This window comes from Channa argus, chromosome 8, assembly GCF_033026475.1.
Source record: "Channa argus isolate prfri chromosome 8, Channa argus male v1.0, whole genome shotgun sequence".
In the NCBI taxonomy this organism is placed as follows: Eukaryota; Metazoa; Chordata; class Actinopteri; order Anabantiformes; family Channidae; genus Channa; species Channa argus.
In genome coordinates this window covers 6,002,438-6,026,047 of record NC_090204.1, presented here as the reverse complement: position 1 = coordinate 6,026,047, position 23,610 = coordinate 6,002,438, and the positions used below count along the sequence as shown (strand labels likewise).

Genomic DNA, 23,610 nt, shown 5'->3' with positions numbered 1-23,610 from the left:
AAAGAATGCAGCAGCGTTATTTACAGTAGATGAATCGTACACTCTGGTTCTAGTTACATTGGAGCCCTACCCACACTGCATGTGTAGGATTTTAAATAGCTATTAGCTGAGGAGAGAGTGTGTGGTAATTTAGGGTACTTTCATAACTGGCTATGAAGTTTGTCTATCTTCTATCTGATGAGGGGAGTTACCGAGTGAAACTTGCTGATTACAGCGCATGCGCTTAAACCGGATTCCGTTAGCTGTCAAAGTAGAAAGTTTTCCACCCTTTACATGGAGAAAACTCAGCGCAGCGGCCCGCCACTATCTCCTTAAGTGTACCCGAGAGTTGTGGAGCTTTTGACGTTTTTAGACAACAAAAATGTCTTTGGCGAGATGTTTTCGGAGACGTGAACTTTATGAGTGTAAACTTGGACAGTATCTTCGTTACCAGACGAACTAACGGTAACGTAACGTTAGGCTAGAAAACGGCTGCTGAGATTCCAGATTTGTAAAGGTTGGCCCTCACCTTCAGAAGTGTTCTATGCTCTATTATTTTAATATTAATATTACAACACATAGTAATTATAGTACTCGTAATTAAGTAATGGAAATTTTAGTTACTCCTTTCACGAGTTTAGCCTAGAACCGGACTGAAGCAGGACTCCAAGGAGCTGAGCAGGTAAAGCGCTGTGCCGTTGCGATGGGCAACCGCGGCATGGAGGATCTGATCCCGCTGGTCAACCGTCTTCAAGATGCCCTGAGCAGCGTGGGACAGAGCTGCAACCTCATGCTGCCGCAGATCGCTGTGGTAGGCGGCCAGAGCGCAGGAAAAAGCTCCGTCCTAGAAAACTTTGTGGGCAGGTAAGTCAACAAACTGTGAACTTTACAGCCTGAGACCGGGAGAAAACAAATCGTGGGTTGATCAAAGTCTGACTCTTTACTAATGCACATTTTAATACACATCTAATTTGTATTTTATGACTTGCCAACAGTACTGTTTATAACTTCCTCCTGTGCCCAAAATTGTTTTTAATAGAAAGTATTGTCTTGCTAAAGCTTAAATAGAAGCCATGTGTACCCGGGAGACCTAGCCTAACTCTAAAAGTTTAGGATTTATTGGGGAGTAATTTTTTGTGTGGTGTTTAAACAAAGTTTGGGCATCACCATGTGACAAAATACATGTACACACAAATAAACCCACTTACTTCCCTGTCCACTCACTACATCATCTTTATATTTTGAAGGTAACACCGTCGACATATAAGTCGTATTTAGAGCATCCACCGTCGTCTATCAATCATATCTTGAAGTATCCCTCCCTCATTACCAGTACTTTCTGGATATTAACAGAGATGCAAGACAGTTCAGGTAGTACCATGAAATATTTTGACTGCAGAAATGCCAAGTGTATATCAGTAGTCCTAAAATGCAATACAGTGATGTTATAGGCGGTGCTTATTTTCTTTGTGCCCTAATTCTGATAAAATTGTTGAAAATACATTAATGATTACTAGTGAAAATGGGATTTTTATTTCTAATCCTAAAGGTTAATCGACTGCTGCTGTGATTCAGTGACTAGGACACATTCAAAACACAACGATCTGTGTCCCAATGTATTGAAACCAGGACTTCTAGCAACTACTTTAACCTATTACAGTGTACTGTTCAAATCACCATTTTGACTTGATATAAATAGGTGTCTATTTAGCACCAATGATATGGCTTTATTTGCTAATCTGAAGTGGTGGATGCCAGAGTTGGCAATGTCTGTATCATAGTACCCAGTACAGCAGCTTATCTCCTGGAGGGCCTGTGTAGGTGTTTTTCACATGGCTCTTTAAAATTAATAGAAGCTACATGATAAAAAAAGCAGTTCAGCTAACCAAGAACGAGGACAAACAGTCTCAAATGACCTTTAACATGAATGACAATGTGGTTTGCAAGAGAAACTCACCATGTGAGTATGTGAGTCAGTACTCTCTTTGCTTTCCTCCAGACATGGACATGACAGTGAAGCTTTGTTTACTGAAGGACGTACAGGCTAATATCCACAGTAGACCGATCAGGCTGTAATGTAGAGATTTGACAGTATCAGTTAAAGGCTATCCATGTTTGTTTTATTAGACTGTGTACCTTAGTTCCTTGTCTTAGCCTTAATTGTACTATAATAGCGCCTTTGTTGAGGACTGTGCCAGCTGTTTCATCTCGAACAGGATGTATTCAAACAAACTTCCTGAATACTCTTTGAAAAGGAAGAGGAGGATTGTTTTTGGCCTGTGCATTTTGATTCTCTATCTTTACCACTATGTGTCTATATATCTTGTAGATTTGATTATATGGCAGATGTTGGTGATATTTTGGATAGTGTGATGCCTAAAAGAGCAGCTAACAAATACACATCTGATTGTTAGTTCCTACAATGCTTTTTTATACCAATTTGCAACAGAAATTATATTGTTTTAGTGTTATATTGCTATCAGTGTATGTACACTATGTCAATAATTAAAATGGAAGATGTGAAGCTACTGTTTCAGGCCAAGAAACAGTATGTGGTGGCATCTTTTCCTCAGTTTGCTCCTTGCTCTCCAACAGAGACTTCCTTCCACGTGGTTCAGGAATTGTCACTCGCAGACCTTTAATCCTCCAGCTGCTTAGTGCTAACACAGGTACATATAACAGTTATATTCACTAATGGTTAAATTTATAAATGGTATTCGTGGAATATAAAGGTGCCACCAGATGGCAGTATAATATTTATATTACTAAGCCTGACATTTTGAGGTGCTGGAATTGTCATTTGCTGTGTCACTTGCATCTTTGAAGGCGAGTGTTAATATGATTAAATACTATATTAGCACTTTTTTTATACTCCACTATCATAATGCTTGTAGAAATATTCCAAAACTTTATGACAACAGTAAAAATAAATCACTGTGTGTATTTCTAGAGTATGGCGAATTTCTTCATTGTAAGGGAAAGAAGTTCACACATTTTGATGAGATCTGCAAGGAGGTCGAGTCAGAGACATACAGACTTACAGGGTCAAATAAGGGCATCTCTCCTGTCCCCATCAACCTACGGATCTATTCCCAACATGGTATTAGTATTCATTTGTGCGTTCCACATGACAGACACATAGTCTATGCCTTTGAAATATACGTACTCTTATGCATGTGAATATGTGTTTGCAGTGTTGAACCTGACTCTTGTAGACCTGCCTGGCATAACCAAAGTTCCTGTCGGTGACCAGCCAGCAGACATAGAATACCAAATACGAGATATGATCATGCAGTACATTTGTAATGAAAACTGTCTCATCCTGGCTGTAACACCAGCCAATACTGACCTGGCCAACTCTGATGCACTAAAGCTGGCCAAAGATGTTGACCCACAGGGTAAGTGGTTGGTGTGTGCTTATGTGTCTGTGCGTGTGCTCACTCAGGTTTTGACTTTACATGTATTGATTAAAACATTTTTTATTTTATTCGTGTCCCCATTAGGCCAGCGTACGATAGGTGTGATCACTAAGCTGGACTTGATGGATGATGGAACAGATGCCCGGGAAATACTAGAGAACAGGTTGCTTCCTCTACGCAGAGGTGTGCTGCTGTTTTGTGTGTTTGCATGTGTGTATATTTGCACGTGTTGAGCCATCTCACTGAAAAGTAGTCACACTTGTGACTTCTTAGAGAGGATCGACATTATGATTGTGTCCGTTGTCACCAGGCAGAAGCTTGCTGTAACTTAGAGGTTAAAGAGGTGTGTACATTATATGCATAAGACTGCACCATGGAGAGTGTGTGCATTTTGTTGTGTCTACGTTCCTCTTTATATATGCAAGCGAATGGAGAGAAAAAGAGGATGTTATGGCATGAAGTTCTCACAGCCCTTCGGATGGCAGTTTAAGACTTAGTATCGCGATTAGCAATTGGCATTAAATTGTGATGTTAGGGTCAGGGGTTAGGGAATGCATTATGTCTAGTAAGACATGACAGAGTGTGTGTGTGTCTCTGTGTGAGTGTGTGTGTTTCTGAGAGAGAGAGAAGAGAGAAAAGCAGAAAAAAATGCAAGAAGGCAGTCACCTCCCTGGATACTGTATAGAATAGGTGAAGCACCAATAGGTGCTGGTTTCTTCATGCTTTTCTTGCTGTAGCTGCCATTACACTTCTAATGGATTAGTCATGGAAGCCCATTGGAAGAACTGCCCTAGTAGCAGCTTAGAGCTGAAGCATTATAGATGGAGTCTGGTGGTATTACAGCAATTGCTGTACTAAATAAGGGATTTGGCTTTCTTTATACCACATGATCTGCTGTTGCACAATAACTTCCTGCTTGTTTGCCACAGTCCTAAAGGAACCTGACTAAAATCAGAATCCTTGATTATTCTTTTCTCTTGTAAAACATTGTCTTCCTTACATTGATCACATGCCATTGAGTTCTCCTTCCATCTCTTCCTTCCCAGGTTACATAGGGGTAGTAAACCGGAGTCAGAAGGACATTGACGGAAAAAAGGATATTAAGTCAGCTCTGCTTGCTGAGAGGAAGTTCTTTCTGTCTCATCCGGCTTACAAACACATGGCTGAACGCATGGGCACCCCATATTTACAAAGAATACTAAATCAGGTTACAAATTCACACAGACACAGAGAAGTAAATGTAGTGTCTGTATACATTGCATTCAGAAAGTTTTCAGACCCCTTACTTTTTTCAGTTTTCTTATGTTGCTTGCTGGTACTACAATTGTTTTGAATTCTTTTTTTTTTTTTCGCATTAATCTACACTCTCTACCCCATAATGACAAAGTGAAAACAGAATATTAGAAATGGCTGTAAATTGATTAAAAGGTAACAACTAAAATATCACATTGGCCTAAATATTCAGAGCCTTTTGCCATAACACTTTTTTCATTCAGGTGCCTCCCATTTCTCTTGATTGTTGCTGAGGTGTTAGTACACTTTGACTCGTTCTTGGTTTGGGTTCACCTGTGCTAAATTAAATTGATTAGACAGGATTTGGAAAGGCACATACCTCTCTATAGATGGCCTCACAGATTACAGTGCCTACTGTATGAGAGCAAAAGTCTTGAAGTCAAAGAAGTTGCCTGCAGGGCCCAGAAAGACGATTATTGCAAGGCACACATCTGGGGAAGGCTACAAAAGCATTCTACTGCACTGTAGGTTCCAAGAGCCCAGTAGCCTCCACAATTCTCAAGTGGAACACGTTTGGCACAGCCATTAGTGTGGTCACCTGGCCTTAGTAATAGAGACGATCAAGAACCTGGTCACTCTGACTGAGCTCTAGAGATCCTCTGTGGAGATGGGACAAGGTTCCAGAAAGACAACCATCACTGCACCCCTCCACCTATCTGGCTGCAATGGCAGTACGGATAGACAGAAGCCTCCCCTTAGTTCAAATACATAAAAGCACGCTCGGAATTTGCAAAAAAAAAGCACATGAAGCACTCCCACCTGAACTGTTTGGCCTAAATTCTGAATGTTATGTCTGGAGTAAACCAGGCAAAACTAATCAACTTCCCAATAGAATCACTACAGTGAACCATGGTGATGGCAGCAATATGCTGTGGGGGTGTTTTACAGCAGCAGAGACTGCTGGTCAGGGTTGAGGAAAAGCTAAATGAAGTAAATTGTAGAGATATCCTCAATAAAAACCTGTTCCACGGTGCTCAGGACCTCATAGTGGGATGAAGGTTCACATTCAAAGATGACAACAAGCACACAGCCAAGACAATAAAAATTTGGCTTAGGGACAACTCTGTGAATGTCCTAGAGTGGCCCAGCCAGAGCCCTGACTTAAAACATACTGGACATCCCTGAAGAGACCTAAAAATGGCTGTCTACTAACAGTCCCCATCCAACCTGACTAAGCATTTGAGGACTTGCAAAGAAGAATGGCAAAAACTCCCCCAATCCAGGTGTGCAAAGCTTGTAGTGTTGTACACAAAAAGATTCTCAGCTGTAATTGCTGGCAAAGGTGCTTCAGCAAAGTACGGAGTGAAAGGCCTAAATACTTATGTACATTATGGGATACGGAGTGTAGATTAATGAAAAAGAATTATTTCAATTATTGTAGTATCAGGCTGCAACATTACAAAATTGAAAAAAAGGTGTCTGAAATGTTTCTGAATGCACTTTACTCTGCTGTTGGTAATGTTTTTTTCCAGCAACTGACAAACCACATCCGGGACACTTTGCCAGCCTTCTGTAGTCATTTACAGAGCCAACTCCTGGCCTTAAACAAAGAGGCTGAAGAGTACAGAAGCTATAGTCCTGATGACCCTGCGCGGAGGACCAAGACATTGCTACAGTCAGTCACTTATTCTATGTGTGTGCTTATGCCCATTTATTCTTTTCCAAGATATTTATGTCAGTGTTTCTCAGAGTGTGTCTGCTTTTATTTTCCAGGTTGGTTCAGCGCTTGTCTGTTGACTTCGAGAAGCTAATAGAGGGCTCAGGTGACAAAGTAGACACAGTTCATTTGTCAGGAGGTGCAAAGATCAACAGAATCTTCCATGAGCGCTTTCCCTATGAACTAGTCAAGGTGTGTGTGATTCTGTGTAAGATGTTGTCTTTGCAAACCACTTGTTACGAGTAGCTTTATGAATCCTGGGTGAACATTAATAACTGTATTGCTAAACTGTAGTACTCCTCCACCAAGTATTCAGCCCTGTCTGACAGTATACTGTGCTTGTCCTCAGATTGAGTCTGATGAGGGGAAGTTGCGGCGGGAAATCAATTTTGCTATCAGAAACATCCATGGTGTCAGGTGTAATAGAGTGTTCTAAGCATTAATTTTAAATGTTTTTACATAATTTCCCTGTTTTTTTTTATTGTCGTTGTTAATTTTTTGCCCCACAGGACAGGTCTGTTCACTCCTGACATGGCCTTTGAAGCAATAGTGAAGAAACAGATATCAATACTAAAGGGGCCATGTATTAAATTTATTGAAATGGTCAGTCAAGAACTGATCAGCACTGTGTACCACTGTATTAACAAGGTATAAATGGCTCAGTTTGTTGTGCACTTGTACTTTACATTTAACGGTGTCAAGTGTTCACATCTGGTCTGTTTTTATCTGTAGCTCAGTTCTTTTCCCAAACTGCAAAATGAGACAGAGAGAATTATAACCTCTGAAATCCGAGAAAAGGAGAGTAAATGCAGAGATCAGGTAATTCACACATTTGTACATTGCGTTCACAGATCAGTTTCACTTATCTATACAGATTCATTTTGTTGTGGAGGTTCTATTCTCTCCACTTAATGAATGTCTGCCCTGTTTAGGTGTTATTACATATTGACATACAGCTTGCCTACATAAATACCAAACACGAAGATTTCATTGGCTTCACTGAGTGAGTAACCCCAAAAGCCTTGAACTATAAAATTAAAACTTAATTTAATATATTAAGAGAATAAATAATATCACCTCTTCCTCTCTCTCAGTGGCCAGAAGACATACAGTCAAATCAAAAAGAAAGTTTTTGCAAGGATCACAGGAAACAAGGTGAGACTTGTATTTGCACTGAAAGTGGTAAGAGAATGGAGCATGAAGCAGCAAAATATTATATTTTTAACCATGTTAACAAAGGGCTGATTGAGATATGGATATGAAGCACTAACAACCATGGTTGATAACATCAACACTTTGATCTGACTTAAAGATCTGGACAACTATTCAATAATTTGTCATTACATTGTGCAAAGACATTCATGATTCCCAGAAGATGCACCTGAATGACTTTTCATTTATAGTAATATCATCAAAGTTTATTTGCCAGTTTAATAAGCTCATAATATCCCAAAGGTAACATCAGAAACACTTTACCTTTAGCACCATCAACTTTAGACAAGAAAGCAAAGCTGGATAAACACATTTAGTCACCTTTAGCTTCCATCTTATTCAGAATCCCTTTTGACGCATATTTGAACAAAAACTGAATGGACATATTTGTTCATGTGTTCAGTAATCTTGATGTATGGTGATCATACTAGTAGAGAAGCTAATAATTAAATTTTATTTACAGTTTCAGATGTTTGAAAGTATTTAATTATTAAATGATCAATATCATGGTCAAGCCCCCAAAACAGTTCAACACAACACAACACAACACAACACAACACAACACAATACAATAAGAAATGTTGCACCATATTAATTTTGTGCCTTCATCTCCTGTTTTTCTCCAGGGTGTGGCACCTCCCTCAAGTCTAATAGTAGGAGACCAATCTCTTTAATAAGTCTTCTCACTCACTGCTGCCTCTACTGGGAATATGTCTGTGCTGGAGTCAAGCTTTAGGGTTGTGGGTTGGCATGCAACTGATGGCAGCAAACATGCACTCATGGCTCATTGTAGCTTTATTAATCATGTTTCATTATTTGCCACTAAAACACTTTTCCTCTCAATTACAGTTTACAGTATTTATTGTATGTCTCAGCCTAATCTTCTTTATTCTGCAGGATGTACGTGTCATGTCTTCGGATCATTATGGCATTTAATACTTTGTTTTCTTAATTAATACAAATTTTATTCAATCTTTTTCAATATATTTTGGTTTCCAGATATGTTTTATTAAATTTTTTATGGCTCAGTGTGTACATATACTTCTACTCATCGTTCTGGTCAGTTATGTCCCCATGTGGTCAGTCAACTCTATTGTCATGATGCTGGATAATCTTTGTGAGACATCCATAAGATAACAAACATCTAACTTTAAAAAAAATATTTTCCACCCTGTGTCAGTAATTTCTGACTTTTACTTTTATATTCATCAGGAAGGCCACAACTCATTGTTTATACAGCTTTGCACACCTTCACAGGAGTTATAATTGTGATCTGATTTTCCGTAAACCTGTCTTCTCAATACCAATTTGATGGTTCTGTCAGTCCTTCCATTTCAGTCCCTTACCCTTGGCTTTTTGTACAGGTCATACGCAAGGGCTGGCTGACCATCAGCAACATCAGCATCATGAAGGGTGGAGCTAAGGAGTACTGGTTCATCCTCACGGCAGAGAGCTTATCGTGGTTCAGAGATGATGAGGTGAGTCAGTTGCATTGTTCTAATTATCTTCTGAGTTCCCTTTTCTCTCATCATGCTGAAAACATATTGGTTATTTCAAGTCAAGTTATAGTTTGGGCTGACATTTTAGTTAAATATGTTCAACAGGAAAACAATTAAATCAAATTACAGCAGAGCACTTTGGTGATTTCAAGTTTATTAACAACATATTTGAGCTGGAAATTTGCATGTTCATTTTGAAATTATTCAGTAGAAAATAAATATTTTCCTTTCTTGATAGTCTCTCATTCTCTGTAAAGGCCCTGTCATTTTAGGTAAATGGAATAGGTAGTGACTCTCTTTTTTTGGTGTCAGTGGGGCTGCCATCTGTCTGCCTGTCTGTGCCTGCTGTACAGGAGCAGAAGGTCTGCACAGCAAGTGTAGACAGGCAGACACACCACAACAGTCTTATCCTGTCACACAGTTGAAGTCATGGGAAAAGGGAAGTGACATCAGAAGAGGAAAGTGCGTTGCAGCATTTGCATATGGATTAAGACGAGAACTGTTGTCAAAACTGTTGTGAATGAGTCGAATGGAGTTGTGTATTATCCAGACGGACATAGTTTAGTGGTTGGTATTCTAGATTCAACAGTATGTAGAATGGTTTTTGCAAATAAGTTATTGTTCTTGTTCACCACACTGAAATGGCTCGGAGGCCATGTTGTGGTTAAACTAAACAGACTGTCTTTATAGAAACGTCCGGACACACAACACCAATAAATGCATAACTGAAGAGTTTAAAGAGCATCTATAATCATGTCTTTCTATAATTGTATTCCATCTTTGCTTTTTCCCTTGCCACCTGGACCTGCAACTGAGCCCCTACATTTCCCCTATTCATTCCCCTGACACCCCCTCCCTATTCGTCCTGCTCTCTGTTCACTCTTCCCCTTATACTCCCCCTTTTCTGCCTCTTCTGGGAGTTCAGGCATTTGGAGCGTCTCACTCTGACACAGCTGGAGCTGCCCCAAGCCAAACTAAGACACACACCCACACATACATACACAGGCACGCACAAACACACACAGTGGACAGACTTGTATATACAGTATACAGTACACATGCGGACTCTGTTGTAAACAACCTGGCATTCAAACTGTGGAGAAAAATATACGCTTGCTCACACACACGGTCATTTTTCAGATAAACAATGGCTCATTTGAACACACTGTTCCCAGACACAGCCCTAGGCATGCATATTGTACACACAAAGTGTTATAGATTTCCTCTTGCTGTCATCCCTTGACTAAGCATTTACAAATCATCTCACACTTATACAAAGTGGTAGCACATCTGCAACAAAAAATACAGACAGGCAAGCGAACATCTTGACCACATCAGAGCAACAGATTTTGTCTCCAGATCACAAGTTAAAGGTTTCATTACATGGATTAAAGCTTAAAAAAAGATTAAAGTGCATCAAAGTAAATAAAGTGTTAATTTTGAGTGAATTTTGGATCAGTTGGACAAGGGTCACAACCTGACACAATCTGAAACAGTGTAACTGCATAATCCTTCCAGTGCGATACATTAGCTGTTTATGTGTTTAATTATAGGCTTGATTGCGTTATTACTCACCCATATTATCACAAAAGATCACATCTCCTGCTTTTCCACATGCATCAGTGTGTGCAAATACCCACACAATCAACATAGTCATAAAAGCCAAACTTCTGCTTCTTCTCTCTTGCGTTTCCCGCTCCCCGTCTCCCCGCCCACACTACCTCTGCAGACATTTCTTTTTCTTCAACTGCTGCCCCCCACCCTCCCTTTATTTTCTTTTTCTGTACCTCTGTTGTCCTTCTCTTCTCTTTTCTTCCCCCCTCTGTCTGTTTCTCTATTTCTCTCTCTCTCTCTGTCTCACCTCTTTCTCTCTCTCTCTTTCTCTCTTTCTCTCTCTCTCTCTCTCTCTCTCTCTCTCTCTCTCTCTCTCTCTCTCTCTCTCTCTCTCTCTCTTTGTGGTTGGCAGTCTCCCTGGGACTGTGCACATTCCTGGCTGGAAAATCTGAAGCTTTGTCCAAACACCAGCTTCCAAGATCTGCCCAGAGAAATCCCACATGGCTGCTTCTACACTGCAGACCTCCTCTTTTGACTCCCCCTCTCTCCTCTCAACTCCTCCACACTCTTTCTCAAAAATACCCCCCTCAACCCCATCAATGCCTCTTCTAAAATCCTTTCTCCATCTTTGTGTGGATTGCATCCATACACTCAAATTTTTTTTACATCTTTAAGGCAGTACATCTTCTCTAAGTTTACTACAACAGTTGACCTCACTGCATTGGCCTTATACTGAGAGTGCAGGAAAACAGTTCAGAGCTTTAATCTCTGCAGCACACTGAACAGACGTACATTCCTTCACCCCTTGACTGCCAGGGCTCCACCAGGCACCCTGAAGAAAAACAGATGGCTCAGGCCTATACACTTAATCTACATGCTCCAATCTGCTATGTGTGTGAGGCCTGTTCTATATCTCAAATCTATTAGTCTGTATAAAGAGGGGCACAGCTTCAGCCACAGCAGCTCTATGATGATGTATGATGCTTCATGACCACCCTCACACTACTGGGAATATGACACACATGCATGCATATACAGAGCAGATGTCTGTGAAGAGTCATCCTATTGCCACACAGATAAACATGCAGAAACTCAAAATACCCAATGCATCAGGCTCACTGTGAAAAAAAAGTTAGTTTAAAACTTCGTTGCGATGAATGTATGTAACATTAGCTCAGTAAATTACCTAGTTTGGGCTTTTTCTCACTTGAATTTTAGTAAAATAACAGATGCTCACAAGTTATACGTTGTCTTGCTTGGATGTAAACTTCTCTGCTTTGAACATATGTATTATTTGCCATTAACAGAGACTCTTACAACATTGATCACATACTGAGTGACCTGGTATAGAGAGTAAATTTTAGGAGAGCAGGCCAAAACGTGCTACAGAGACAAAAACTGATACTGCGTGCAAAGATGTTAGCACGCGAATATTAGACTCTGGATTTGCCTGGATTTTCATGAGCATTGCTGTGGAAGCACTTCCTTGCACAGTCTAACCAATGTGCAGACTACTGTACACCAGTAAGATCCTGAACAGGTAGTCTGAACACTGGGATGACGGAGCAGGACCCTTTCTCACTTTATCTTCAGTCTCGCCTCTTCAGTCTCTGGGTTGTTTGCTAGCAGTCCTACCCATGGCGGAGGGGAGTCTACAAAAGTTCCTCTGGTCTTTCTTATCCTGTTTTGGTGATGTGTCGCAGGCTGACAGACAGATCAGACATCCAAATCTTGGGGTGTCCCTCCTCCAGAGCTGATCGTGTATTAGTAGTCAGACGTTTGCAGGGCTGCGTCCCGGTGTAGTATCCAGTCTTGACGTGGCACATTCACTCATTGAGCTAGGGATCTGCCTGTTCACTCGGGGAAGGCATAAGGAAATAAGGGGAGTGAAAGAAGAAGAGAGAGTTAGGGAGGAACTTAGCAGCCATATATGGGTTGATGGGACCCATGGGGCATCAACTTTGGAGTGGTCTGCAATTTCTCCCCACTTCTCTTGCACACTCTGTCCTGCTGTCTATGTTCGTCAAGTCTTACACATGTACCCTAGCTAAATTCCACTCCCTCTATCCCTCTATCTATCTCTATCCCTCCTCTTCCTCTCTTCATCATCGCTACATTCTATTTCTACTCCATCAGTGCAGCCTATACTCTGTCCAGTCTCCTCCCATTCTGTCTAAAGCGATCCCAGATGTTGCTGTATGAGCGCCAATCGCGTTCTGTCATTTTTTTTCAGTCTGTGTTACAGGAAGTGGGCCCCTTTGGAAAAAAGGAAAGAGGAACGAAGGAAGAGAGTCGTAGGGTTCAGGGGAGCACTGAGAGAGGAAAGACCAAAAAGTTGTACCAGCACACTCTCATCTCATACCACATGTGTGCATGTGTTCATACGGTCTAATGCAGGCGCATACACACACGCACACTGAGAGACAACTTCCAGGACTATCTTATAGCCATTCTTCCTGAAAGCCCCCATCTCAAAGGTTAGAAAGAAGGAGCAGGCCAGAGGAGAGAGATGAGGGGGAAGGGCTTCACTTTAGGAGAAATGTTGTGTTAGAGCTTGAGTCTGAGTAATGACTTTCACATGTGAGCCCAGCCTGTCTCCCTCTCTTTTTCATACTTCTCTCATTCTCTCCCTCCCTTTCAGTTTTCTGTACCCATGCCTCCATACTGTCTGGTTCTCCTCACTCTGGCCATTCCACTGCTCCAACTGTTCCCTATCATTCATAGGTCCCCGTGGTGATGACAGACTATAGTCTTATGGCTTCTCTTTTCACTTCTCTGTCTCTGTCTCTTTCATTAGTTAGTTGTTAATGCCAGTCAGTCTGATAGGCAGAGGCATCAGACATCAGTTGATATGAACTTAAACGCTCTGCCAAAATGGGGTTCCACATCTTGTTGACTCACCTTCTAACACTTCCTACTACAGTTTAAGTCTCTTGGCCCCTCTTATTCTCTAGACGCATGCTGAAAAATAATCACTACCAGACCTGTAACATTTTTAGATAACGCTCCCAAATTAACTAGTGGGTTTTTTTTGCCATTAGCACCTGTGCTACCTTTCTGTGTTATCATATTTTACTCTGCATACCCCTGTCAGACTTTATCCCTCTGTCTTCTTTCTCTTCCAGGAGAAAGAGAAGAAGTATATGCTTCCCCTGGACAACTTAAAGCTCAGAGATGTGGAGAAAGGCTTGATGTCCAGCAAATGTGTCTTTGCTCTCGTCAACACCGAGTTCAGGTTTGTGTGTGAGGCATATGTTTGTCTATGCACATGTTGGCTGAGTGATTGTGTGACTCAGAAAAGGGAGTTCTGTTCTTTTCACCTGCTTGCTGAAGTTGTAGTGATATTTTACAAGGGTGGATATGTTGGAAGAGGGAAGAGGGGAATTTTAAGACTGGTCTTTAGGCCTTTCTTTGACCTTTTCCATTCAACTTTGCTACAGGAAATACAAGGATATCCAGTGTATACTGGAGTGGATGTAGTGTTTCATCTCTGGGTATATGCCAAACTGTTGAGGGCAGAGCTTGTGTTTGCTGGCTTTAAGTGTGTGAAGGAGATTGAGGAAGACAGAGATATGAAGAGAAAGCATAGGAGAGAATGGGTGTTTAGGAGCTGGAGAAGACCCAAAGCCTGGCTGATTGTACGAGAGCATGTGGGCTTTGTTTATAATTCTGTGCTATGTTGCATTCAGACACACAAGATAGATTTGTGCATGCATGTGCATACGTGTATGTTTATCTGGCTTTGCGTGTGTGTGCACGTATAGACCACAGCATACCGATGGCAGGCTCATTAAGCAGCTAATCAAAGCCAGAGAGCTTGGATCAGAGATGAGGCTGCTCTTGTTTGGAAAGAATTGCTCGACTCACCACAAAAAGGAGGGAGAGAGAAGAACTGGAAGGGTTGAGAGGAGAAAGAAAACAGGAGAGAGAGTATCAGAGCCATCAGCCAGGAATGTGTCAAAGTCTGTCCTATGGCGCCCCCCCCCCCCCCCCCCTTCTCTGCACTCTCTTTCTGTTTCTCTTTTTGTGTTTGCGCGCGTGTGTGTGTCAGACATTGCAGTTTTTTTGTCCCAGTCTCACAGTAATCGAAAACTTCAGCAATCTCTTCAAATCTTAAGCAGTCAGAAATCCAAAGATAACTGAAAAAAATCACATTGCATGAGCTGAACGGAGGATAGCAAATAGGCCGAGAAAAAAAGAGTTGATGTAAATGATAAATAAGCATCAAGAACAATTTAACTGTGTGCTTGCGGGGGTATATGAACATTATTGTCCTAATTCTAGTGTAATAGCACTGCAATATTGTCATTGTTGGCTTGGCTCAGTGTCTGTTAGCCACCACACCCTGACTTATTAGCCTCGCCCATTCTAGCCACGGACATAAGTGCACACACTGACAGACTATTTCTTGATCTTCCTTACAGCTCTCAGTTCCTGCAATCTATGCTGTTTTTCTCTCTCCTTTTCTGTTGTCTCTCGTTCACTCTCTCTCACACACACTCGCACACAAAGACACAAAGGTTTCACATATTTGAGGTTAATTGCTATGTGTTCTGGATGTAAGAAGGGAACAACAAAAAGAAGAAAGAAACAACAAAATGATTAAAGAAAAATGTTGAACAGATGGACAACAGTGTGTTCCAGATCCTTTACTTGTTTCATACTTTACTGTGTTGCCTCCACACACGAAGCACTGACATGGTTTTACAGTTTGGTGTGAAGAGGAAAAGTGACAGAAAAGAAGAAACAAGAGCAGGGGGGAAAATAGATGATGAATATGGGGAGCTAAGTTGCAGTAGGAGGGCCATGTAAAGCACAGCCGTTGAGTTGCAATAAATGAATCTTTATTTTTTATGTATGTGTATATATAGCAAGTTGTGTGAATTATTTTGTCTTTGAATTATTTTGGATCATGCCCCATGCTCCTTACGAGTAACACAGTACATTTTGGGGAAACTGACCCAACCCATTAATGCATTTTTCCTCATAAATGACCTGTTTTTAATCTTTGAGTTAACATAATGATCTGGGTCACTTCTGAATGAAATCACAAGATATGTGAAAGGGACATGGATCAAATTAACCACTTCAATAAGTTAAGAAGGCAGTACAGTACAATTTTACGGAATTTTTGTCTTTCTTTTGATAAATTATAATGGCCTAAATCACACAAAGAGAAACATGTTTATTTTCGCAAAGGCATTTTTGGACATTAAAATGAAATAAATTGAAGCTCTGATATAAGCAGTGGTCATCAACTCCTGTACCTGGGAGCCCCTATTCTGTTCTAAAGCCATCCCTGCTATATCCACTGCTTCCAGTTACTGATTAGCTGACCACACCTGCTCCCAGTTCGAAGTAGTTGGAAACAAGCAGGACTGGAGTTGAGGGCCACTTATTTATAGCTCTGTGTAGCATTTACGATATGAATGTAAAATAGAAAGTGTCACAACTAAATATTGTTTTATGCGAAAACCACTTTTACAAATTAAATTTTGTTACTATCACGAATGAAAGAAAAGGAGAGACGGATCAATTTCAGAAACTTTAATTTGACTTCATCATTGATACTGTTCAGCAGCTGAGGTGAGTTTGGTTTTCTCTGTCAGGAAGTTATTGTTTAATTACATCTCATTGTTTAGTCAGTTTAATGGAAATGAACACTTTTAGAAGACTTGTGTACAAAGTGGGTCAAGAGCTGAGGAGCGACGAAGGGCTATTACGAAATTTGAACACAACAATACCAAAAACATTTATGTGGTCTTGGCTTTGTTTTTTTGTTTTTTTTATTTGATGTTTTTTTAATATACACTACTACTTGACATAATTTTTAATGTAACAGCTCTTGAGATATTTAATGATTAAAAGGTTATTGCCTGTGACTAGTCTGAGAACAGTTTCCATGAGATGCTCTTTAAATAACTAGGAAGTCTCTCTTCCTGTAATAGGTTTGAGACAATATCCGGCAAATAAAAAAAATTTAAAAAAAAATGACTCAGCACATTGTTGATCACAGAAATTACTATCCCACCCATTGTGCCTTAAACTCTGGCTGCATCACCTATTGAACGTTCACAGGAAAACTCAGTAATAACATGTTATTACCAAAAAGGGTGGACTTCCTACTTTGTTAATCATTTATAGATATAAATGATTCATTGGAACTATGTCCACTAGTTTTATTTACTGTATGTTCTCACGGCATCAGTAAGGGAACTATTTGGCCAGTCTCCCCGGCTCTTGATGAATTTGTTTAGTGTACGTAAAGCTATGTGTCTTTGGAAAGAATGTTTTTACTGGCTAGAAAGGGTAGAATGACAATGTTGCACTGAATTGCAGGAACGTGTATAAGGACTACAAATGCCTGGAGTTGGGCTGTAATTCCCAGGAGGAGGTGGACAGCTGGAAGGCCTCTCTGCTACGGGCCGGAGTCTACCCTGAGAAAGTCACTGTTAGTGCTCTGACTTCTTATTCAAGCCAATTAAACCAAAGTCTGACCTTGGTTGTGGGCAGCTGCACCTGTCTGCACCTTACCTTTGTGTCATCTGCACTTATTGCCTCTGCTAACCTTACTGTAAATCCTGACCATAACCCCTTACCCCGCTCACTCCATGTTCCCCCTCCTCTTTCCCGCCAAAGCAAAAAGCGAAAAGTCCCCCACCCCTTCCATCTTGCTCTGTCGTTGGCTGTTCAGCACAGCATTCTTGGCCCATGATGTCACTACAGTGTGTGTGTGTGTGTGTGTGTGTGTGTGTGTGTGTGTGTGTTCTAGTCTGTTTCTAATCAGCGGTTCTGCGTCCCTCACCCAATCCCCCCTTTCTTTCTCCTGCCCGCTCCTCCTTACCTCCCTCTTTTATATTCCCTTCAGTGTGCTCTCTATGTTCCTATCCCAGTGATTTTGTACTTGTTCTTGTCACTAGTATGAAATAAATGACAAGATATGGGAAGGCTGATCTTTATTGCTTCACACATCTGTAGTAGCATGAAATTAGCAGCTGTGTTACTTCAGCAGTCCCCGTAGCAACATAAACTAGATCATACATCAGTTGTTAAAAGCAATTGCACAATCTGAACACTGAACTGTCTCCCGCTCTACCTTGTCTGTCACCCAGGTGGATGAACATGGAAATGGAGCCCGTGACTTAACAGACCCACAGCTTGAACGTCAAGTGGAGACCATTCGTAGCCTGGTTGACTCCTACATGAGTATCATCCATAAGACAATCCGAGACATTATGCCAAAGACCGTTATGCACATCATGGTCAACAGTGTAAGCAACCGAGAGCTTACACCATTACCACAGCGTGATCATTTCTTTTTTCTTTTTTAGTCTTTTCAATCTTTGTGTTTTAGTGTAGTTCCAGCCAAAGACTCCTTGATGTGTTTGTCTTAAAAACATTTGGAACTGACTTTGTTTGGCTATTATTTTCATCATTTCACCTAACAAGTGTTCTCTATTTAAAACACTACTTGAGCATTTTCCAATGAAATAAAAAAAAAAAGAAACCAAACAAACAATATATGATTTTCAATGTTCCTTAAAAAGTTTGAGCCATGATCCCAAAATCTAACATTTTCACTTGTCACAGCTGTTTACAATCCCTCTCCATAGGTGAAGGAGTTCATTAGCTCGGAGCTCCTGGCTCAGCTCTACGCGCTGGGGGAATGCTCAGTGCTGATGGATGAGTCACCAGAGCAGCAGCAGCACCGGGAGGAAGTGCTACGCAAACACGCTGCCCTGAAGGAGGCACTCGCTGTCATTGGAGAGATCTCCACCTCTACCTGCACTACACCTCTGCCTCCACCCGTAGACTTATCATGGATACAGCCCTCCAGGTAGAAATTCACAGACACGTTTAGGCTACGGTGCCATGTACAGTAACAGTACTGTTGATTCCAGTTAAGGTTCTCTTCTCTACTCAGCCCAACACTTTCTAAAAACGTGACCAGCATCAAGTCAGGGGTTCGCGGCCCTGCTCCACCTGTTCCCCGGGTGCCTACTCACACTGGGCACACTGCTTCCCAAAGTAGCAATGGCTTTCTGCAGCTCGCTGGCAACCCAAAACATGCTCCGAGTGTTCCAAGGTGACTCTGAAACTACACAATTAGATCCAGAAATTTGACCTTTTACATTATCACGACATCCAGTCACTCAACCATGAACTGGCATATATGTATGTGCACACACAATCAAGACTTGCACTAAAAAGGCTCATGGCTTAAGAAATGTTATTTGAGCTGGGTGGGGGTCGCCTGGAAAATGTGTTTCTCATGTTCTCTTTCCCATCAGCCACAGTAGACAGGACTTCTCTCTGTGCAGCTTTCTACTGGAGCCAGAGACAACAGGCTGAGCACTCTGTCAAGTTTTCATCTTTCTCTCTGTCCTTCATCTCCTCTTTTCCCCTTCTCCCATCATGTATTTTTTATTGCCTTCCCCATTTTCCCTCCTGCTATAACCGTTATTTTCCCTTTCCCCCATACTTTTCTTTTTCTAGACTTCTCTTTCATTGGTTCCTCCCCTGCTTTTGGCCTGTCTCTCATTTTTCTCTTTGCCTCATTTCCTCTGTGCTCTCCAATGGTTCTTTAGGTTCTTTCCTGCATACAGTCTCCCTCTTTCATTTCTTGACTCTTTCCATCCAACCTTATGCCTCCTTTCTCTCTCCCCTATAGATATAAAATGCATGGTTCACAAGGATACTTCTTTAACTCCACTATACTCTACTACATGTTAACCTTCGAAAATATAGAAAAAATAATAAAACATAAAAATTGGACAGAATAAAAGTACAATAAATGTACTGTATACTTATGTATATTGTTCATACAATATTTCGGATAAGTTCTCTTTAGTTACCCATCTCTCTAATTTGTCATGTCCTCTTGTGTATCCTGTAGTAATCTAATAGTAATATTTCCTCACCCTACTTCACCAGTTCTTTCTTTCTTTATTCAGACACTGCCAAACCCATAATGTTCTCCATGTAACCACGTAATAGTTTCCTTTTTATTTTTCATGACAAACAGGGTTCAATTCAGCATTCAGCACTGTTCTCTTAAGGACCAGTAACATTTATAGATGCACTGGAGTCATATATGTATTTGGAGTATTTGCTTGAATTTGTATTTATCCATTTAGGATGTGTATAAACAGATCATATGTTATCCATTTAAAGCGTCACTAACTAACTTTTGTAAAAGTATGTTTCTAGATGAACATTCTGTTAAAATTGTTATAGTATATTTAACCATCAGATTGGATCTTCTTTACAGGAGACAACCTCCAGCTGTCCCAAATGTTAAATGAGTCCATTCTGCTCAGAACTCCATTACCCATCTGCCCCAGTGATCCTTCCAGCTGGGGCTGGCTGTTACCTACATCACCCATGACCTCTGTGATGTGTAATCCAGCTGAAGCACTGTGCTTGGCTTCTCTGTCTTCTCTGGGGAACTGCTGTCTGCAAATTTCTCAGTGTCTTGCACCTGTTTTGTACATAATAGCATTGGCCATAAATGCAGGAATGTGCTTGAATGTCTGCTTTCTTCTTTCAACTGCATGAATGCTGTGTAAAAGAATATGGATATGCACTATTTTTTACCGTTTTTGAATAAACAGGTATTTAATTTTTTCAACATAGATCCTAATTAAGTCATTATTTGAAGATATGAGATGCAATGGACAGTTTTGTCTTGCAGCAGTTTCCTTTGTGTCTTCACTCTCTGTAGCCAGTAATAGTTATTTATAACGAACTTTGCTCAATGTCAGTTTTGTGCTGACTATAATTTTGCAGATAGTAATTGATTATTAATGATGACTTATTAATATATATAATTGTTGTATATTTTGCATTTGTAGATAACAAAATATGATTTCTGCTGAGTGGCCAAAACACAAAATAATCATCACGTCTCTTACCAATATTAAGTAATTTCTTCTACATTTTAAAAAATATCCAACAGCATAGGAGAAAACATTGTTCATACAGTGTGTGGTGCACTGTTACTACATTGCACTCCATGTTTGAAGAAGTGAGTTTCTCTGAGCATAAAGGAGGCTGCACATCTACAGACTGCTCTATGCTGCTGGTAAAACCATGGCGCCAGAGCAGCATAAGCTGTCGCAACCAACTTAAAAGCCCTCGTTCACATTTTGTACCAAGACAGGAGGAGGGAAGTGAAGGGATGACACCTAGCGTCCACTGCTGCTGGCTTTAGCTGTATACGTAGTTGCTGGTATCAACACCTTTACACTGCAAGTCTTTGTGTTGAAAATCTGGTCATACTGTGGCCCTTTAACAATTCTGCTGTGTTTACAAAGGTATTTCCAGTGTAGTTCGTGATTAACAAACGGGAAAGTCAGTAGCATACTGTTTAAACAAAGTTGCATTAATGAATAACACTGCTACATTACTTCCCCTTATGGGGTTAAAACCCAGGGTTAAGGCTAAAAAAGGTTGCATGGACATTGCTTGTTTTTTTTAAAAGTGCTACATGTCATTTTTCCAGCATAATTCAACTTTCAATGTATGCCACTTTAATGTTCTGTATCATAGAAGAAGCAATGTGTTCTTTCTTTTCACATTATTATTACACATAAAAATAAATCACACAAATTAAAGAAATCAAACAAACACAAATATGTTTCTAATGTCAAGTCTCAGGGAGTCTGCTGCTGTGTATAGTTTTCATTCTGTTACCTTCATTTTTTCAGCATATTCAATGCGTTTATCTGAATATTCAGTGCTGGAAACTACCAAAACAGCAGTTCTTGTCCGTGGCACTTTTGACTTTCCGTGGAATGTTATGTGGGATACTATCAATAGTATTTGGATTTTTAAAGTTAAATTTGAAACATAAATTCCATCCTAGTTAACAGGCTAGATAGTGGTAGCTGGCTATCAGGAATCAGACAACAACTTGGTTCTTGGCAAACAACTTAGAACATCGAAAATGTTGTAAAATTAGGTCATACAGAGGGAGGCACAAGGTTTTATTTTTGAACTGTACAAATAACACCAACAGGATTTGCTGAAACTAATCTCTCAGCTCAAACTAATGTCTCTGAACATGTGAACCTTGTCACAGGAGTGAAATGGTCATGTCATCAAACATGTGCAGGCAGGGGTAAGAAGATGTATTTATTTACAGTGGTGAGCATCAGTGCAACCGTCCACACATCCCCTTTACTGTCAGTTATGAAAGAAAGATGGATCATCTAAACTTTATGAAATTTCATCTGTGAACTAACATCTGTTGGTACAACACCTCCTTCTTGTGGACACAAACAGGCAGTACAAGACCATCATTTGTGTCAAACTCCAAGTACCTCACTTCCTGTTGCATTCTGAGATCAATAATCAGCATGTATAATGTTGGGAAAGTGCAGTATTATTAAAATCCAAGTCAAGAACTTACAGAATTTAGCAATTTTCTCCAGGAATTCCTCGCAGTGTGGGCGTAGCCATGTGTGGTGCATATGATTGCCTCTGAAATTGGTATAATAATACCAGGGTTGATTAACAGTGCATTTATTGGTAAATGAAGAGAAAACCTGTTGTATACGGATACCCAAAGCACAGAGACTGTGCAACTATAAGACAACAGGTTGTACAGTGCACCATATATACGTTTGCAAAATGAAAAACAACAAATTTTTAACTATATTTGAACACAAAATGGTCCAGTTAATAGTGCATGCTAAACTTCCTCTGCAAAAACTTATGAGTAGAATGTTGGAGGTATTTACAACCATTTGATTCAATAAAACTTATAAAAGAAAGTAAAAAATACAAATGTGTGCAGGTGTTTCCAAACCTTTTCTTGCCATTGTAAATACATAAGCATAAAATCTGTCAATAATTAGTGTTGGAGTTCATTGTGTTTTCTTGGCTGCATCTTATGTTGCTCCATACAGTCTAATTTTATTCTGTTTATACAGTTTAGATTCCCATCCTTGTTACTCACTGTCACAGACACCTGCAGAAATGCATAATACAAACCTAATTTCCAGATCTGGAAATAAGGTAGGAATCTGTTAAAAATCTCGTACATTTTGTAAAATGCAAAAAATGTAATCAGCTTTGTCCAATCACTTGAACCTTTATCTCTTATGGGTTTCTGCTGTTGGCTTTACGCACTTAGATTTCCCTGGCGTCCCTGAAGCGTTTCACATTGCACTGTAGACTGTGAAACACTGAAATTCAAATACGTGGATGAGTGAAAACAAAGAATTTTTTTGTTGTATATTTGTCAGGTAGCAGTTAACACAAATTGTCAATTACACAATTTAGTTTATATTGCATTTTCTGGAAATTAGGTGCGTACTCGCTAAGGCATTTGAATTACAATATTTTCCCTTTTCTCACATTGTTGGGCCCTCCCGCTCTATGGCAAGACAAAAAAACAAGGAATATCAATTTTCTGTCATACCTCAAGTCTCCGTTAAAGTTCTATGATTTGCACAGACATTGCTTCATCGATTTTAGACCGTTCATTTTGACCATTCACACATGTCTGTGTTACTGACTTTTGTGTTATCACCACAAGATGGTTGTGTGTCATGGATAGTATTATTGGATCTTTTTCACGTACCAGAGTGAGATTTATGTTGTGCCATCACACTGGACTAAATGGAACAGTTCTTTTTTATTACAGAGTTAACCTTGAATCTCATGCTCAGTTTATTTTTTCAAAACATGGATGTGGATACTGTCTGAGCCAATAAATGGAAAGTTGTTAAAGTCTTTAAAAATGTGAGAAGTCTTCAAATAACTAAACCAGAGCTAGAGATAAATTCAGCTAATTATACCCACATTGAAAGTGATATCAATTGTTGTCCAGGACATGAAAACAAAAGTGGATTTACAAAACAGATGTACAGGTACATGATTGTTATTCAGCGTCTGGTTTTAAAGGAGCACTCCACTTATTTTACAAGAGAAAATCCATTTGCTAGTCGGAGAGTGTTTCTCATCCTGTGGGTGTAAAGACAGATTTATT

At 40.1% G+C, this 23,610-nt stretch overlaps 1 protein-coding gene and 1 long non-coding RNA gene across 10 annotated transcripts; one reads left to right on the top strand and one right to left on the bottom strand.

Annotated features, from left to right (window-relative positions):
* The first annotated feature begins 11 nt into the window (after window positions 1-11).
* On the top strand, window positions 12-20,250 carry dnm3a (dynamin 3a). Of its 9 annotated transcripts, XM_067512436.1 has the most exons (22): window positions 17-496; window positions 621-843; window positions 2,575-2,648; window positions 2,930-3,079; window positions 3,174-3,377; window positions 3,483-3,581; window positions 4,445-4,605; window positions 6,164-6,306; window positions 6,405-6,540; window positions 6,698-6,765; window positions 6,858-6,996; window positions 7,081-7,167; window positions 7,281-7,351; window positions 7,443-7,503; window positions 8,187-8,213; window positions 8,925-9,038; window positions 13,739-13,848; window positions 16,953-17,064; window positions 17,726-17,884; window positions 18,227-18,450; window positions 18,538-18,699; window positions 19,885-20,250. In XM_067512436.1, the coding sequence occupies exons 2-22, from the start codon at window positions 683-685 to the stop codon at window positions 19,916-19,918; spliced, it is 2,496 nt and encodes an 831-aa protein (XP_067368537.1). In that variant the 5' UTR covers window positions 17-496; window positions 621-682; the 3' UTR covers window positions 19,919-20,250. The 9 variants fall into 9 exon arrangements, 7 of the variants coding, with proteins under 7 accessions (XP_067368540.1, XP_067368541.1, XP_067368542.1 ...); XM_067512437.1 differs by having other exon boundaries at window positions 15-843; window positions 16,953-17,058; XM_067512435.1 differs by having other exon boundaries at window positions 18-843.
* Window positions 8,545-10,762, bottom strand: LOC137131336 (uncharacterized). The gene is made up of 2 exons (XR_010914984.1): window positions 10,635-10,762; window positions 8,545-9,093 (listed from the first exon to the last, which is right to left on the bottom strand). It is a non-coding gene; the product is annotated as an uncharacterized lncRNA (long non-coding RNA).
* Window positions 20,251-23,610: the final 3,360 nt, after the last annotated feature.